Below are 17108 nucleotides of genomic sequence, written 5' to 3'. Positions count from 1 at the left end.
CTCCGGAGGCAAGATCCGAGATCGGGCACAACACACACCCGTGAGGAGGCCTTGGGTGTGTGCTAGTTCCTGTCTTAACACCTGGTCCTGCGGCTCGCAGGAGCTGGGATACAAGACGTTAGGAAGCATACACTCCTCCCAATTAAGAAAATGTACATTAATCCCATACATTTGCATGTGTGAGCAAAGGTGTAACATGCACAAGAATGTTCACTGTAACAGTGTAAACGACCTAAAGATCCACAGCGAGGCGCTGGTTAAATAAATTAAGGCCCAACCATACCATGCAATTCTTTACGGTCATGAAAAAAATGAATGAAATCTATATAATCTGGGATGGGAGACCACCTAGGAAGACCAGGTGCTGTAGGTGTAAAAAATAAAAAAAATAAGGGATTATAAACTGACAAGGTCCTTGCAATCTGTGAGGTCAACCAAGGGTTACCTCGCCTAAAAAATAAAAAAGGAGGAAAAGAAGGAGGGAGGATGCAAGGAAGAAGACGGCAATAATCCATATTCACAGTGCAAATGAATAAGCAGTCACAGCTTCCCTGATTAACACTCAGCTGTTAAGTGCCAGGAACAAATATATCTCTAAAGATCTTCCAAGGTACCTCAGCTGGGTCAGGACAGCTGCAATTTCCAGAGCTCTGGGAGGACAGGGCTCAAGGAGAACACTCACAGACTTGCTTTCTCTCCCCCTTGCAATTCTTCCATTACCATATCTTTCTTATATCCAATGGAGAATCTTAACGCTGCCTTAGCCACTACCACATATGCGTTATAACCATTTATTTTTTTGAAACTACAGAACTGAGATACACGTAAGGCAAACGCATTGCACAAGTTACGAATAAGTGCGGGTGTCACAGGTAACTTACTCTTGAATAGGCAGCGTCATGAGGTCCCGGTCCAAGAAGAGCCTCAGGAGAAAGTTGTAAACTTCTCCGAGGGTTTCGGGGCCTCCCATGTTTAGCATCAATATTCCAGTTTTCGGCTTCCTACGTAAGACAAAATGCAACAGTTGATTTGTAACACTTTTTAGTTTCCTCTCGGGTAGAATTTTGGTTTGGCTAGCAAACTCTCATCTTATTTGTTTGATGCAAATGTAAAAACCCACAGACCTGTTCACTGCCATCCATCTATTTATCTGGGGACTCACGAGGCCTCTAGTGCTGCACGGTCCCAGCTCAGACCGCGACCTTCATCCATGGCACTGGTCTTCACTGGGCTCAAAATATTTCTCTATTAAACTATCAGCCCTGAACAAAGATCCCATTCTTTGGGGACCGAGAATCGAGGTATAAACCTAAAATTGTCCTGACGATGAAGCATCTCTTCATCTGAGAGCCTTATAAATACACATGAAAACACAAGTTATCTGATCTCTCCAAACCTCAGTTTCCTCATCGGTAAAGTAGAGAGGCCACCGCCTGCCTCAAAAGGTTGTGCTGAGAATTAAATGGGAATGTAGCTGTCCCTTGCATGATTTGGTGCACACAGTAAGTTCTATTATACACAGAGACATCTTGGGTTTCCCTATAATTTTAAGCCTCCAGAGTTTAGTACCAGCCCATGTCTCACTCTGATCTCTTCTTTTTAGATGATTATTAATTACTGACAAATTATTTCTTGCTACTCTGCTTCCTTTTCCAGCACCTGCCTTTACTCCTTCTTCAGTGTCTCCTGCTATGATAAACTACATTTCTCACTCTACTCTTACCTCTCCATCCTTCATCTAAATCCACTGCTTAAGTAATTCCTGTAAGAAACTGCTCTAATTTATTCAAATTAGTCTCAAGCTAAAGAACCAAGCACCCAACGAGCAAGAAGAAGCAAAAACAAAAACTCTATAAGTTTTAGGTAAAACAGCGTCTGAGAAATTAAAAAAACAAAAAAACAAAAAAACAATAGGACTATGCAAAAATATAAATTTCTAAAATCCAAAGCGATTTACAGTTGACACAGCCCAAAGTGAGCCAGGCCAGGATGGGAAGGGTTCTCTATTCCTAAACCCACCAGGGGTCAAGGTGAAGTCAGAGCAGAACCAACTGCATCCCGCAGGCTTCCGGGAGCCGCCAGAAAACCATGACCAGAACCTGCAACTATGAAGTCAGAGGCTGAGACAGGACGAATAACTGGAGGCCTGTGTGTTCCCATGAATGGGGAGCCACGTGATGGCAGTGCAAGAGTCTGCAGGTGGGGGGGAAACTAAGGCAAACAGGAGTGTTTCTTCCATTTTTTTTCAATTTAAAGAAAATTTAGATATAATTCATATAAAATTTGCCATTTTAAACTGTACAATCAGTGGTTTTTAATATATTCACAAGGTTACGAGACCATCACAAGTATCTAAGTCCTGAATGTTTTCATCACCCCAAAAAAAAACCTCATACCCATTAGAGCCACCCCTCTCCAACCTCCCCCACCCCCTTGGCAGCCATTAATCTACTTTCTGGATCTATGGATTTGCCTACTTAGGACATTTCACAGAAACAGAATTATGTAGTATGTGGCCTTTTGTGTCTGGCTTCTTTCACTTAGCATGAAATTTTCAAGATTAATTCATGCTGTAGCATACATCAGTACTTCTTTTTTGTGGCTGGATAATATTCCATTGTATGGACATACTCTCCTGTCACTCTTCATAAAGCAGCTGAGAAATAACTAGACTGAGGTTTATCTAAAACACCATTATCAAGAATGCACTTTGTAAATCTACATCCAGACCACCTCTAGCTACTGTAGTGACTAAACCAATCCTGCTGAGATGGCTCTTGTTTGGAAAACTATTCTTAATGTGTTCTAAAACTAATGATATTATGATGACAGTTTAATCGCAATTTTTATACAACTGTTAACAACATTTGGCAATGTTAGACAGCAGTGTGTGTCAAATTTATACAGGTGGAGACTGTCTCCTTGACCAAGCATACTGTAGGTGAAATGTGAATCCTCAGCCTAAATTTTCAAAATCAGAACCAAATCCTGGGGAAAGGGAAATGCTGCATTACAATGTAATCAGAGATTTTTCTCATCCAGACCCAATTATAAAAATTAACTAAGTTCATTTTCCACATCACTACCTTGTACCAGAGTTTCCTGGCCTCAGCATGGCTGGCATTTGGGGCTGGGTAACCTTGGTAGTGGAAGGCTGTCCTGTGCACGCAGAGGTTCATAGCATCCCTGGCCTCCACGTACTAGCTGGCAATAGCACACACCCTACCCCAGTTGTGACAACCAAAAATGTCTCTAGACGTTGCCAAATATGTCCTGAGGGGCAAAAATGTCCCCTGTCCTCTGTAGAGACCACTGTGTCAGAGGAAGGGGGTCGAATTTCCTTTTTATTAAACCACGAATTATACTGCAGGCATCTTGTTCTATAACTTTCCCATCCCCTCCGACCCGAAGTCCTATCAATGAATTAACAAACGTATTAGGCTTTCTTTTCTTGACACCTGAAAATTCCAGATTCATTATATTGCGAAACTGTAATATTCCCTTAATCTTTCTACTCAGACCACCAGTGTTCTCTTGGGATCCTATCTTTTACTCTCAAAATATGTGACTCACAATAAATTAAGTACATTTTTCCATGGATTGCTGCCAGTTCACAGATGAGTGGCTAAGAAACCCCAGGCTAAGAGACCCACCTAAGCCACAGAGGGTATCAATGTGCAAACGGGATTTCGAACTGTTTTTCATCTACACCTAAGCTTAAAACAACAGTGGCTTAAAATGGGACACGACCTTGCCCTGCAAACCCATGTTTTGCAAACCACGCTGATCTTATACATGAGATGCACACGATTTGAAAATACCTAAATACACATGCACATCATTCAAAACTGTGTTATGCATGATGAATGGTGCATTAGTAAGCCCTAGTCCGATACCCCTTTTCCAGAATGTGAAGTACAAAGCTTCAGTCGAGGGTCTGTCTCTTCATCCCTCTAGACAGAGCACATCTGAGACCAAGGTGTGAACGGCCAAGTTCCCTTTGTTTGAACATAAACATGTATACAGCGAAAAAATATTTAAAATTTCTCACTTGAAAAGGTTGCAACATTTTGCCATTTTTATATTCTAGAATTCTCAAAATATAAGTTTTTTTTTAAACTATTAATGATACGTAACAGAAACTTAGCTCGTCAATTAATAGAATACTATTCTACTGTATACAGTCAGTATTAGAATAAGAAAAATGAATCCCTGCTCTTCATTAAACCTACAAGATGTAAATGGCCTGAGGATCTATGCTGCCTCTAACACATGGTTTGGCAAACCACAATCCATGTACCAAATTTGGACCCTGCCCCCATGTTTGTTTTGTAAATAAAATTTTATTGGAACATAGTTTACTTGTTTACCTATTATCTGTGGATGCTACCACATTACAACAACAGAGTTGGATACCAGCAAGAGAGACCCCAAAAGCCTAAAAAACTTACTATCTAGCCCTTTACAGACAAGTTTACTGACCCCTGGTCTACTAGGGTATTAGCCTAGTAATGTCTAGTCTAGTACAAGCACAAAGCAGCACGATGCCTTCATGAGGTCTAGCATCAGAATGATTCACAAAGATACTCACCATGTCATCATTTCTAATCTCTAAAAACTATAAATAATCTATGTGCCTCATAATATGGGACCAGATAATGATTTAACAAAATACCCTCAAATTATTAAAATAATGTAGAGTAATTATATTTATATGGTGACATATTATTAAAGAGAAAGTTATAAAAATATATACAGTATTGTCACATTTTGGTAAATATATACTGAATGAATATTAAGATACAGATATAGAGACAAAATACTGTATGGTGAGATTATGTAATTTTTAAAAATCTTGTCGCTATTTTCTAAAATGAATGCCTTTCTTTTGTATAAATATAATAGTTACTTAATAAAATTTCTATTTTTAGATTTTTATTAAATTTTAATAATTTAATATTAACACTATTTATATAATTGACTTTTGCCAATAAGATAAAATAATAATGAAATAATTTTTTTCCAGGGCTCCATGTAGAATCAGTTCTTTGGGTTAAACCAAGTGCCCTCAGTACTTAACGTACTTTGCACTATGGCTGAGGTGAGCAAAGAGGGGCCGTGGGGACGAGTGGGAATGGCGCCCCGCTCAGCACGCCTGACCTGAGACAGCATCTGCGCTTCCTCTCTTCCCTGCCAGATTCGACGTTTTAGGAGGCCAGAGAGTTGAAAGAAGATGATTTGGGGTTCCATCCCTAATGCCCTATCCCCTGCAAACCTCAGTTTACTTAGTATTCAATCAATGTACCCTTGGTCACACTATGAAATATAACAAACACGAAATAGGACTATTTTATTTTCATAGCTGTATGACTTTCACAGAACATCTGGTCTACCAGAAAGATCAATGCATTAAATAGTTCCTAGCTTCTTTCTTTCTTTCACTCTGTTTAGTGCTAAAGTGTGGTATTTCTATTTATGCACTCATTTAAATAATTGTTCTTTACAGTCTTTTCTTGCCTCTGTGCCAGAGGAAGACCTGAGAACAGCTGTGGCTTCTGTAATGAAAGAGGATACTCACAACAGTGCCATGCCTGCTGACGTCTGCCCGCAGACGGCAGCAGCAAGGTATGAAACAGGTACTTTATTTCTTCAGTAAATTACACATCACATTATGTCACTTACAATTATGTTCACTGTGCTAACAGATGAAAAACAAACGTAGAGTTTACTATAGAAAATCTTGGTAGATTAGTTATTCTCGATCCTACATCGGACATAGGTTTCATAGGTACGATTGTGTTATGTTCATAAATACATTTCCAGCATATACAGAATTTGTGCTATGTGACATATTCCAGAACTAAATTCCTAATGATTTGCATACTGTTTGTACTCAACTCCATGTCCTTTAACAAAAGCCTTGTGGGATTTTTCTGTGTCAACTGTACCTCAATAAAGCTGGAAAATAAATAATAGATGATTTTTAAATTTGTAAAAATTCAAAAAAAAAATGAAAAGCCCTAAGGTGGGGGAGAGGGGAGTGAAATCCGGTTAATAGTTTAACAGCTGTTTAAAGGAAGCCAGGACAATCACACGGCTCCTCAATACTGCGTTTCCCCAGCACCGCTCCTCCTAGGAGCCTGCATCACTGGTGTTTGCATCAATAAACCGAAATCCTTATTAGTACCTAAAATTAGACTCATACCTCTTCCCTGGTTGAACTTGAGGACTTGGGCTTCTGGCACGTTGGGCTGTTTCTGTGGCGGCTGTGGCTGCGGCTGCATCTGACTGGCACCTCCATGGCTGATGGGCCCTTGACCTGCCGTGCACCACTGTGACGAAATTAAAGTGGCAGCATGAAATGGAGCTGGAAAGTAATTTCTTTTGAAAAGGTCCTCGGAGCATAATTCCTGGATTTAAAATTTAAAGAGATGCTATTGCAGAGGTGATGTGCTCATTTCTCCACAGGCAGGTGAAGGCACTTAAGGCCTCTCCCAGGGGACGTGGTGGCGCCCCCTAGGACGGCACAGCAGGACTTACACAGAGCCTTTTCAGAAACCACACACCTCCTCCCCAGGCCTTGGCCGCAGACTTTGATAGGAACCCTCATGAGAATCGCTGTACCTTCTGGAAGTTACTGATGACAGCATGCTGCTCATACGAAAGGTCAGGAGCCTGCAGAGGTAAGAGCCACTGCCTTAAGGAGTGGAAACTGGCCCAGTTTCCCACCAGTTGCACAGATCTCAAATCTGCCTCCAAGCCTTCTCTAACAGAGCACCAGTGCCCAGGCCCCCAGTGTGGCTCTGGGGCCAAGAAGGGGGCCCTGGCGCTCCTCCTGCTGCACCCGCCCCACAGGGTGTTCAGTCTGCATTCATGAACCCCCGAGTCCACACCCCACACTCCTGACCAGGGTCCCAGTACCTAGGACTCCAGAATTCCCTGTCCCCCATGCCCCACACCCACTTTCGGGGTCTGCACAGGCTTCTTTCCTGGGTCCGTCCTCCTGAGCTGACCGTGCCATCAGTGTAAGCAATCCTTGACCTGAAGGGTAGCCAACGGGTGGCTGTTTGGAGCTTGAACATACAGACAGGAGCGTCCACACACGTGTATGCACAAGACTCTTCACAATGCAGGACAGAGCCAGCAGTGAGAAGAGAAGCAAGGAAGCCTGCAGGCCAGAGGCAAGTCTCCCAAGGCCTCCATGTTTCTGCAGGAACTCCAAGTGGTTATGAAGGTCTATTTGTCAGCATAGGAGAACTGAATATATTTTGGTTTATTAGCTTGCTATCCCACATATGATATGTGGTTCATCTGTACTCTTGCCCTGGGCCTCACAAGGGTCAGTGGTGGGTCTGGAGAACCCACCTGAATCGAGGAGTCCATGGCCGTACGCAGTTGCTGCTCCACACTGTACACGTGACTTCCCTTCCCTAATCTCAAACCAACTGGTTTGAAAACAGGCTAAGATCAGTCTCCTCCTTTCCTCCTCCTACTTATGAGTCACAGGAGTCCTGGTGAGGAACTCGGGCTGGGGACAAGCAGCTCTGACTCTGAGTCCAGCTCTGCCACTTACTGGTAATATAACTGGGATCAGATTATAATCTTCCTGGACCTTAGGTTCCCCGGCTGCAAAATGACACCATAACATCCTCGTGAAGATCACATCAGGTAAAACTAGTGAAGCATTCTGCACAGGGCCTGCCACGTATGATTAGTGCTGGCATTTTTTCAGTCACGCATGTCTAGAGCACAAGGTCTACACCTGCTCTGATTTTTTATCACCTAGCATGTGATAAAAATAAAAATAAAATATAGGAAAATGGTATCTCCAGGCCACTTAGATTTCCAACTATCCAGACTGTGCCCTTTTCCAACAGTTCAATTCTGCTCAAATGAAGTCTCAAACCAACCCACATCTCCTTATTTTAGATACATTCAATTCTGAACTGCATGATGAGATTTAGCTAGGTTCTCAATCATGCCACAATGTCTGCAATTCCTTATATGAATGAGATTATATCAGATCCCATGGGGTCTGAGAATAGAACTTTGGCATCCTATAACATGACTGCTGGTAATAAAATAAGATTTCCTCCTGTGAACCTTAGAAAGGAGGACAGAGATGGGGTGAGATGAGTCTCCAACTAGTACATGAGTATTTCAAATATACTTCTGTTACGGTTTCTAAATCCTTCCATTTAGTTACCTGTAACCTGGACAACAAATCATTTAAAGTTTCTCATATTGCTCCATGACCGCAAATCTAGAGTCTGTCAGACTTTGCCACAGGAAGGGACAATGAAAGAAAAGATTAACTTGATACTTCTTTCAGCCCCATTACTGCCACTGTGCTTCTTCTTCTTAAAAGATAATGCCTTGACTCCCAGCGCCCTGTGTGACCTGGTCCTCATTGCACACTGGGTCCTTATTATATTTCTAACAAAGGCACCTGTAATAAGATATGGAAGTTCAGAGTGGATTCTCTCTTCTCCCTCTCAGTAGGTGCCAGACTGATGAATTAGGGAACTTCTTCGAAAAATAAGTCAGCTCTGCGTCCAGTCACTGTTCAGATGCGTTAGTATGTGGCCATCTTTTACATAATAATAACTGAACATTTTGAGAGTCTCGATGTATCTACTGCATGCCCGGCACTGTGCTACAGACCTTACCTATATATAATCTTCATGGCGAGCCTACGAGGTACCACCTTACTCCTTTCCTTTTACATTTACCAAAGCTGAAGCCAGGCTGAGTACCTTGCTCAAAGGGTGAAAGTCAGGAATGCTGCAGAGCTAGTATCTCAACCAGGTGTGCCTGACCCAGAGTCCCATCAGCTCATCCTATAGACACAACCTACATAACGGTTTGCATCAGAAATACGTGGGGTTGTCAAGGGGTCTTATTTGTTCTCCAAATATCTCTAGAAACTCCAGCCCAGGATGCCTCGTGGTAAGTCCTGCTTCCAAGGACAAGTGAGCACCAGTGATGCCAGGGGCTAGAGCAGAGCAGCTCTGGACACACTGCCCTGCATCACCAGGGACAGAAGCACCAGGTAGATGCCCATGTAATGGTGATGACGATGAAGAAAAGTGAATAAAATGGAGTCACTATGGTCAAGCTGCTAAATTATTAAAAGAAAGTAAGCTGATGCATTAGGAAACGATTCTATTTTTGCCCTAACTAGCCTAGGAACTTAAATTTCTGAACTTTCCAGTCCCGCGTCAATACCTGAATGTACATCGGTCTGCTATAATCAATGCCTGGACATACATCAAAGCTTCAGTTAACCATGTGAATGACCTCAAGAAGAAAATGTTCCACAACTCAGACCCTAGACATCTGGGAGATCACCCTCGGAGCCAATCCGCAGACTCAGAACTTAGGACTGACATTTTCCCAAACGTGTGCTTTTTACTATACTCTCAAACCGTTCTTTCTTCCTGGGAAAACTGCGGATATTGCCTAGCTGTGTTTTCCCTTTGCAAACCCCAAGACCCTTAACTCAATCTTTGTCATTTATTTCTAGCCAAAGCCTCATGACACTTCTGAGCTGATGGACAATGCCTTGGTTTCAGTTCTCCCTGTCGCAGGCCCTTATTAACACACGTCCCTCCCATAATCCTCACAGCAATCCTGTGACTATCATTATTCCGATTTTACAGATAAAAACTAAAGCTCTGAGAAATTCAGCCATTGCGGACAGGCACCCAGCTGACCTGTGGAACTCCAAGCCCCTTCCCCGAGGCCTCCCAGGGCCTTCAAGTGGCCAAGGTCCCGTTCTGGACCCTCCTAGGGTAGGGTTCCTTTCCGGTCCCTTCTCCGCCCCTCGCTCCACCCCGCGCAGCTTCCTGCGCAGTCGCCGCGGCTCCTGGAAGCCCCCAGGCTGGGGGTGGGGGATCGGGAGCGCTCCGCTGTCCCCAGGTGCCGGCGGCTGCAGCGACAGCTCCACTTACTTCCACCGCGGAACAGGGCGCCCGCCGCTCGCAGGGCCGCAGCCATGTTCGTGCCGACCCAGAGCATTCCCGGGCCCGCGGCCGGAGACCTGGCGTCCTGCCGCGGCGGCACCCTCAGCCGGGGCCCTACTGCGCCCTCAGCCTTATCTCACGCGCGCCCACCCTCTGCGCCGCGGTGGCGCGCCCGCTCATTCGCTGCCGGGCCGGGCCGGGGCGGGGCCGGGAGAGGGCACGCCCCTCGCTGGGAGCCCGCCGCGGCCCGCACCGCACGCGGGGTGAGGAAGGGCCCCCGGCTGTGCCAAAGGACCCCTCTCCGCAACCACCGCCAAAGCCATGCTAAACGTCCGCCTTCCTCCTGGTCACCCCCGGTGAATGCCCTGGCTGCGTGTGCCAACATGACCAAGTCAGGAACAGCAGCCACAGCTCAGCAAAGGACTTTCTCTACACGTTTCCATGACTGTTACTTGGCTATGAGGACGCTTTGCCTCAGTTCTCCATTTTGCTTGCCTAGTTACAACACAACTGTGCCAACCCAATTTTGTTTTGTTTTGCTTTGTTTTCAGAATGGGAAAAGGAATTCTTTTATACCAGACGCTCATGACATTATTATTATTCAATTTCCCCGTGGTATCTATGTAGCAGAGTTTGACAGGTGCGACCACAAAGCAAACATTACACTGCTAAACATGAGGGCATTAGAAAAAGCGAGGGCCAGTCCGGCAAATGCATTTCTTAAAGAGATGATAGTATGGTGAGGTTTGTCAATATCAGGTCTGCGCTCCTTCACCAGGTAACCACCTGACCCCAATCCAGCGCGGGGAACAGGTACCTTCCTCAATTCTAGGCATTTCTATATTCCCACACTTCTGCTCGCCAACCCCGCCAAGATGTTCAGTGCGAACAAGACCACCTCTTGGAACAGAAAGGTCTGAGACATCATTCATTCATCGGACAATTATCAAGCGCTTACTGTGTACCTGGGGAAAACAGCACTGAACAGAGTACATGAGGTGCTTACATGGAGGTTAGGGGAGAGACAGAAAACAATCACAATATGTACTAGTTTGGGGTAATGATGAGTGTTAGAAGAATGAAGCAACATTAAAGGAGATGGTGGAGTGAGGGGCCGGGTGGGGTATGGGGGAGGCTAATGTAATTTGAAATAGACGAGTCAGAGAAGTCCTCCCTGACATTCCGGCAATGGCTTGAAGGAAGTCAGGGAGCAAGCCATGTGGATAATGAAGTCTAGATTGGGTTGAAAACCAGTTTTCTGCAGCTACAATGTGTGCTCTTAATTGAATTAGTTTATTTATTATTAAAGTTAGTCCTCCTTATAAGTCCAATGTAAAAAAGGTCAAATGAAATGGGTTGCCTTTCGTGTCACCTCCATGATCTTCAGACTCAAGCGTGAGACATTCATTCCCTGAGAAGCGAACAGTGAAGCTCGTTGCAGGTATCAAACTGCTTTCCAGTACGTTTGCTAAACTCTCTACTGTCATAGCGAAAATTATGTCAGTTTCATTTGCCCTTTAAAGAGATGATCTTTATAGATAATATACTTCTCTACTTAAAGCCTAAATCTATTTCTTTTAAATAAACTAGATAAAAAGAATGCTGCACTGGGGAAAGTATAGAAAGGCTGGAGAACTAGAAAATGCCAAGGGCTTCGGACATCTGAGCTACATGGACTCTTCTCAGCCACCTCTGGGAGCTCTGGATAAGTTACACCTCCAGCTGGGGTGCTGTGCCCCTCCTGCTAGGTGAAGATAACAGGGTCGTCTGGCCCCTCCCAAGCTAATTCTGATGATTAGTGACAAGGCATAAAAGATGCCAGACCGCACATCATCACCAGTTGGGAGGGGTTATATTTATATCTGACCTTCAGAAAGAAGGAGCTAGCAAAACATGATTTATTGAATGTATCAACATAACATTTTAAAATATGAATTAGCACCTTTTCATCCATTTTATTCACAGCCCGTATTTTCATTTTTACTGACTTTTTAAAAACCCAGTCAAAATTCATTTATAAAACCTCCCGGTGCCCATATACTCAGAGGCTATAAATGGAAACAGAACTTCATTATTTTTCCCAACAGAGAGTATCACTTGTTATTTCTAATCTATGGCTTATTTCTTACAAACATCAAATATAACAGCTTTCCAAATGAGTAAATTTTTATATTCTTATGAAGTGAAAGAAGATAAAGTGTTTTATAATGGCCCTTTTCAAAACTGATTAGAAAATGGCCCTTAACCTAGAAATTGTGAATTATAAATATGGGTTTACTAAGAAAACCAGAAAGGCCCTTGAAAGGTTAAAGAAATTTATAAAAACATATGAGATTTATATATATGTATACATTCATTTTTGTATGTATTCGTTTTGTATGAATGCATTCTTTTTTCTGGCTTATATATAACAAAATTATATACTGCTTCCCTTAGCAAGCAGAGGGCCAAAGGCACAGTCTCTAGGCCAGCACAGATAAGTGTCACCCCCACCTCGCAGAAGAGGGTTTGTCTGAGCCGGAGTGACATAATTAGTGAGGAAAGCACTCTCCTGTCACAGGCAGTACTCTGAGTTCAGCCTGTGGTCCTAAATAAAATGAATTTGTTGGTTTCAGCTCAATGCTTCAGGGAAGGGGGGATCGCGTAATTCATTATTTACCATGATTGGCACCTCGGAGCTATACAAACTAAATTTAGATTACTCAATTCTGTTTCCTTAATCAGAAAAACAAGGCAAGTGGGGGTGGTGTTCAATACAAGAGAAACAAACAGTGGCTATGTGGGGCAAATAGTGATTACTCAGAGAAATCGGATCGTCCCCACAATTGCTTTACAGCCAAGAAGCCACCAACTCCAGGCCAGTGCGACCCGCATTGACTTTCCCTCTTAACCCTGCAGGGCCTTAAGCCCTCTAGTGGTGGTGGGCTGACTGGTCCATTTGCCCATATTTACTGAGAGTCTATGAGGAAAGCAATGCGAAGGCTAAAAAAGTGAAAAACTGGACTCTCAAGTAGCTTGTTCACTTATTGAAACAGATACAGATTGTATGGAGAGCTTCCCAATGTCAGGTACATGGTAGGCACTGGGCAGGCAGCCATGAATGGGACAGTCTCTGCTTTCATAGAATCTACATTCTAGAAGGCAAGGCAGACAATAAACGAAAGATACACGACAGAATGTCAAGTATAGCTAGGGACCACAAAGAAAAAAAAGCAGCAAAGGAATGCAGGCAGGAACTGCTTGTTTCGGTGTTAGGCATGGACTCTCTGCAAAGGTGGCATTTGGGCAGGGACCTGTGGGGAGTGAGAGAGGCTTCTTGCAGAAGGACTTTGCAAGCAGAATGGTCCGGAGCAGCAAGGGCTGGAACATATTTGAGGCTCGTATTATTTTCCTGGGGCTGCTGGAACAACGCACCACAACACAGGTGGCTTAAAACAATGGAAATTTGTCTTCCAGTTCTGAAGGATGGAAGTCCCAAATCAAGGCATCAACAGAGCCATGCTCCCTCTGAAATCTGTAGGGGAGAATCCTTCCCTGTCTCTTCCTAGCTTCTCCTTGGCATGCAGCTCATCACTCTGATCTCTGCCCTCATCATCACTTGGAATTCTTGTGTGTCTGTCTTTGCACGACCAGCTTTCCCTCTTATAAGGATACCAGTCATATTGGATGAAAATTGACCTCATCTTAACTTGATTACGTCTGTGAAGACTCTATTTCCAATGAGGTCATGTTTACAAGTATCAGAGGTGAGAATTTCAACATATCTTTTGGGGACACACAATTCAACCCATAACAAAGCTTTTGAGGAATAGCGAAGAGACAATGTATCTTGAGTAGCATGTGTGGGGATAAGTAGGAAAAAATTTCAGCCGATTAATGCAGGACTTTGTAGATGATTAAAGACTTGTGTCTATCAGGTGACCACCTTCTAGCAGTGATCTGGGTTCACGTTTCAGAAGGCTCCCGCTCCAGTATTGACACGTACTGCATGGCTCAATGCATTCATTTCAAGGGTTGTGACTTTTTTGAGTATATATTGGGCAAAAATGTTTTTTTCCTGAGTGTTACCTATTCCCTGCTGGTGGAAGGGTCCCTACAGAGCCTTTCTTGGTGCCTCTGCCAAGATCCAGATCTTTCACCAGTCCTAGACCAGGTTTGTGTGGTTTCTTGGCTGTGGTCCTGCTCCTTGCAGGTGTGTACATTCAAACTGGGGAGCTGACTCTTCCCAGCAAGCTTTCACTCCCTAACCCCAGCCCTGCGCAGACAGCAGGGTTCTTTGTCCTCTGGTCTACAGGGCCAGCTTTCTAGATTTCTTTTCATAGAAGGGCCAGCCCTCCAAGGCCAGGCTTCATGCAGGCCCTTGCTCCACCTTCCTGTCTGGGCGTAGGCATTCTGGGAGCTGGGGACATGTGTTCACTTTGTGAAAATTCATGGAGTTGCATGTTTATGATGTATGCTCTCTTCTGTATGAACATGATACTTTAATAAAACCTTTTTTTTTTTTTTTTTTTAACACCTACAGCACCCAGTCTTCCTAGGTGGTCTCCAATCCAAGTACTAACCAGGCCTGACCCTACTTAGCTTCCGAGATCAGGGAGGATCAGGTGTGTTCGGGGTGGTGTGGCCATAGACTGAAAACTTTTCTTTAAAAAAAACAGCCTGTGGTGCCTTTATGTGGGTTCAGTTCTCCCTGTAATCTGTATCCCTATCCTAACCCATCCCTAGAGAGGTTTTCAGACCCTCCATACTTCCCCTCCTCCAATTCTAACATCTAGAGATGTTTCACACTTAGCTAAGATTTGGGGGCCAGGAAGCATTATTATAGTTATTCAGGAAATTTACCTGTTTAGGGTCAGGAGCAAGAGGGGAGCAGAAGATTCCCTGATAAAAGCGAGTGATGATTTCAAGCTGAGTGGATGAAGGAATGCTTTGTCATCAAGGTGGTCTTTGGACTTAACAGGAGTAGGCTTGGAATATACTGGACGTGGGGGGGGACACAATGGAGGCAGAAGAGCACAGGATAACTAACGGCACGCAAGGCATTCACTTGGCCACCACAGAGGACATGCGAAGGATTCAGAAAGAAGCCTGAATGTGCTAAGGACTTGGACTTTGTAGGCTAATGGGAGTCACCAATAGTCATGATAGTGACTGAGAAGAGAAGCCTGTTGGGGTTGTGCTGAGAAAAATAACTGAGCAAGTAGGGTGCAAACTGTAGCATGCAAGGGAGGCAAGCAGGGTGAGCAAATAGGAGACAGGGGCCACAGTTCTCCTGAGAAGTATTGAAGAGAGTGGCCATGGGAAGCAGCAGGTGGTTAATGGCACATTGGTGCTCAGAGAAGGGTGAAATCAGGCAGCGCCAAGGTTTCCAGCCCTGGCAAGGCCAAAAAAGAGAAACACATTAGTCAGCACAACAGCTGGTTTGAGGCAAAGACGAGTGTGCTTTTTCACTGTTTTCATATTGTTGTTTTTACCTGTTTTACGTTATAGGAAGGACAAACAGGTATAGCTATCCAACAGGAAATTTTAGTGGTCACCTATGTAGAAACAAGGATTGAAATTAACCATTCATTAATCGTATTTTTATGAAACAATTTCCAGAGGATTCATCACTCTCCTTGCTAATAGCTAATAATTGAACTTTTTCCCCCTTTCACTTATGTCTACTTTCTTTGATTTGTCTTCGAATACAAAGTAAAAACCTTTGGGTAAAAACAGGGAGTCTAAAACATGGATGTAATTTCGCTCCCTCCCTCAAACCCCAGTAAAGTGTCAATAGAGGTTTTATTGGTGGTGGTGTTTTGAAGTACAAAACTAAAAGGATAAGGAAAAAAAGAAAAGGGAACCATAGCAACATAATTTTGGAAGCTGGGAGATGGATAAATGGTTAATAATTTAGCAGACCCAAGAAAACTGTATTCTAAGCTGACCTTCCTAAGCCAAGAACCATCCAGATTTACATGACAGAATCCCAACGTGGTTCAGGATTGGCAGCACCACGTACGTCTGGAAGTGGAGATGAAAGAGGAGAGATGCTACAATGAGAGATTAAAAGTTTGTTGAAGAGGTCAGACTGCCTAGATTCCCCCACTGCAGCAGGCGACTGTCCCCGCCCACCCCGCAGCCGACTGGAGGTCTGATTCCTGGAGAAGCAACAGAGGGCTCTGGACGAGATACCAGGCAGTTTAGAGCAGACCACTGGCAAGAACGGAGTTCGAGGAACCAGACTTACTGACAGTGCAGAGACCCACAGTAGATGGGAAGTCTGGAATCCGACCAGTCTATGAGGAAAGACCTAAGGATGCTGACATCAGGGATGCTCTTGCTAAATGGCCCAGGCAGCTCAACCAACACGAGGCACACATCTCCTACCCACACACTTTGAGCACTTTTATCTTCTATTTGCAATTCTCAGCAGATAACCAAGCACCATGCCAAGGAAAGCCTCTAACAGGGAAGACAGAGACTCAAACAAACAGAAAAAAACAGCGTGGAGGAAACTGGGACGATGTGGCCAGGAATGGCTGTAGGACATTAAAGAAGAGAGAAAATTAACACCTAAGTCATTTGAATTGCTACAGTATTAGCCTCCCATCTGTCCCTAAAACTTTGAGCAGGTCTGCCACACAAGTACCAAAGACGAAGGGATGTTTGGTGTGAGTGTCAACTTTAAGAACCACATCAGGAACAGGTTTCATGGGGCAAAGAATATCAGCCTAGCGAGGGGAGAGTGCCACAAAAGCAGGGCTCAGAAGCAGGGTGTCCATGAGCTGGACACTGGGCAGGGACATGGGATGGGGTCGTGATGCCTGGATTACAGCAACAACTACACAGTGAAGGAATTAAAGCCCTGTGGGGGACGTCTGCTGCTCATCGTGAAGTTTCTCGGCCTGATGTCACCACAACCTTGACTTCCTTATCCCCACCTAATTCCACTGCTCTCCTTCAGTATTTAAAACTCTCAACTCATTTACACAATTAAAACTCAGGCTGATTGAGTCTAACCTCTTCACCTAAATTCTGATCATATAAATTGCCTACTTGAATGCAATTAGAGCACGTTCACACTCTTAAAGTGTTTTTTAAGATACAGGCTAAATTTCCATCTGTCATTTCATTTAATTGCAAAATAAGATATGTGTT

At 43.9% G+C, this 17108-nt stretch overlaps 1 protein-coding gene and 1 pseudogene across 4 annotated transcripts in view; both read right to left on the bottom strand.

The window, feature by feature from the left end:
* FECH (ferrochelatase) overlaps window positions 1-10110 on the bottom strand; it is a 29880-nt gene extending 19770 nt beyond the window's left edge. Inside the window, exons 1-4 of one of the 4 annotated variants that reach the window (XM_039840810.1) lie at window positions 9954-10100; window positions 6625-6675; window positions 6206-6410; window positions 882-1001 (exon numbers count right to left, since the gene is read on the bottom strand). In XM_039840810.1, the coding sequence (XP_039696744.1) occupies window positions 882-1001; window positions 6206-6405 (320 nt within the window). In that variant the 5' untranslated portion in view covers window positions 6406-6410; window positions 6625-6675; window positions 9954-10100. Of the gene's footprint in view, window positions 1-881; window positions 1002-6205; window positions 6411-6624; window positions 6676-9953 lie in introns of all 4 variants that reach the window. The other 3 variants (XM_039840828.1, XM_039840821.1, XM_039840802.1) reach the window with 3 other exon arrangements.
* A 4368-nt stretch (window positions 10111-14478) lies between these two features.
* On the bottom strand, window positions 14479-14597 carry LOC120591017 (uncharacterized; annotated as a pseudogene).
* Between the last annotated feature and the right edge of the window lie 2511 nt (window positions 14598-17108).

This window comes from Pteropus medius, unplaced genomic scaffold (assembly GCF_902729225.1).
Source record: "Pteropus medius unplaced genomic scaffold, Ma_sr-lr_union100, whole genome shotgun sequence".
Taxonomy (NCBI): Eukaryota; Metazoa; Chordata; class Mammalia; order Chiroptera; family Pteropodidae; genus Pteropus; species Pteropus medius.
Note: the sequence above shows the minus strand (reverse complement) of the source record. Positions and strands in the feature narration are given on the sequence as shown.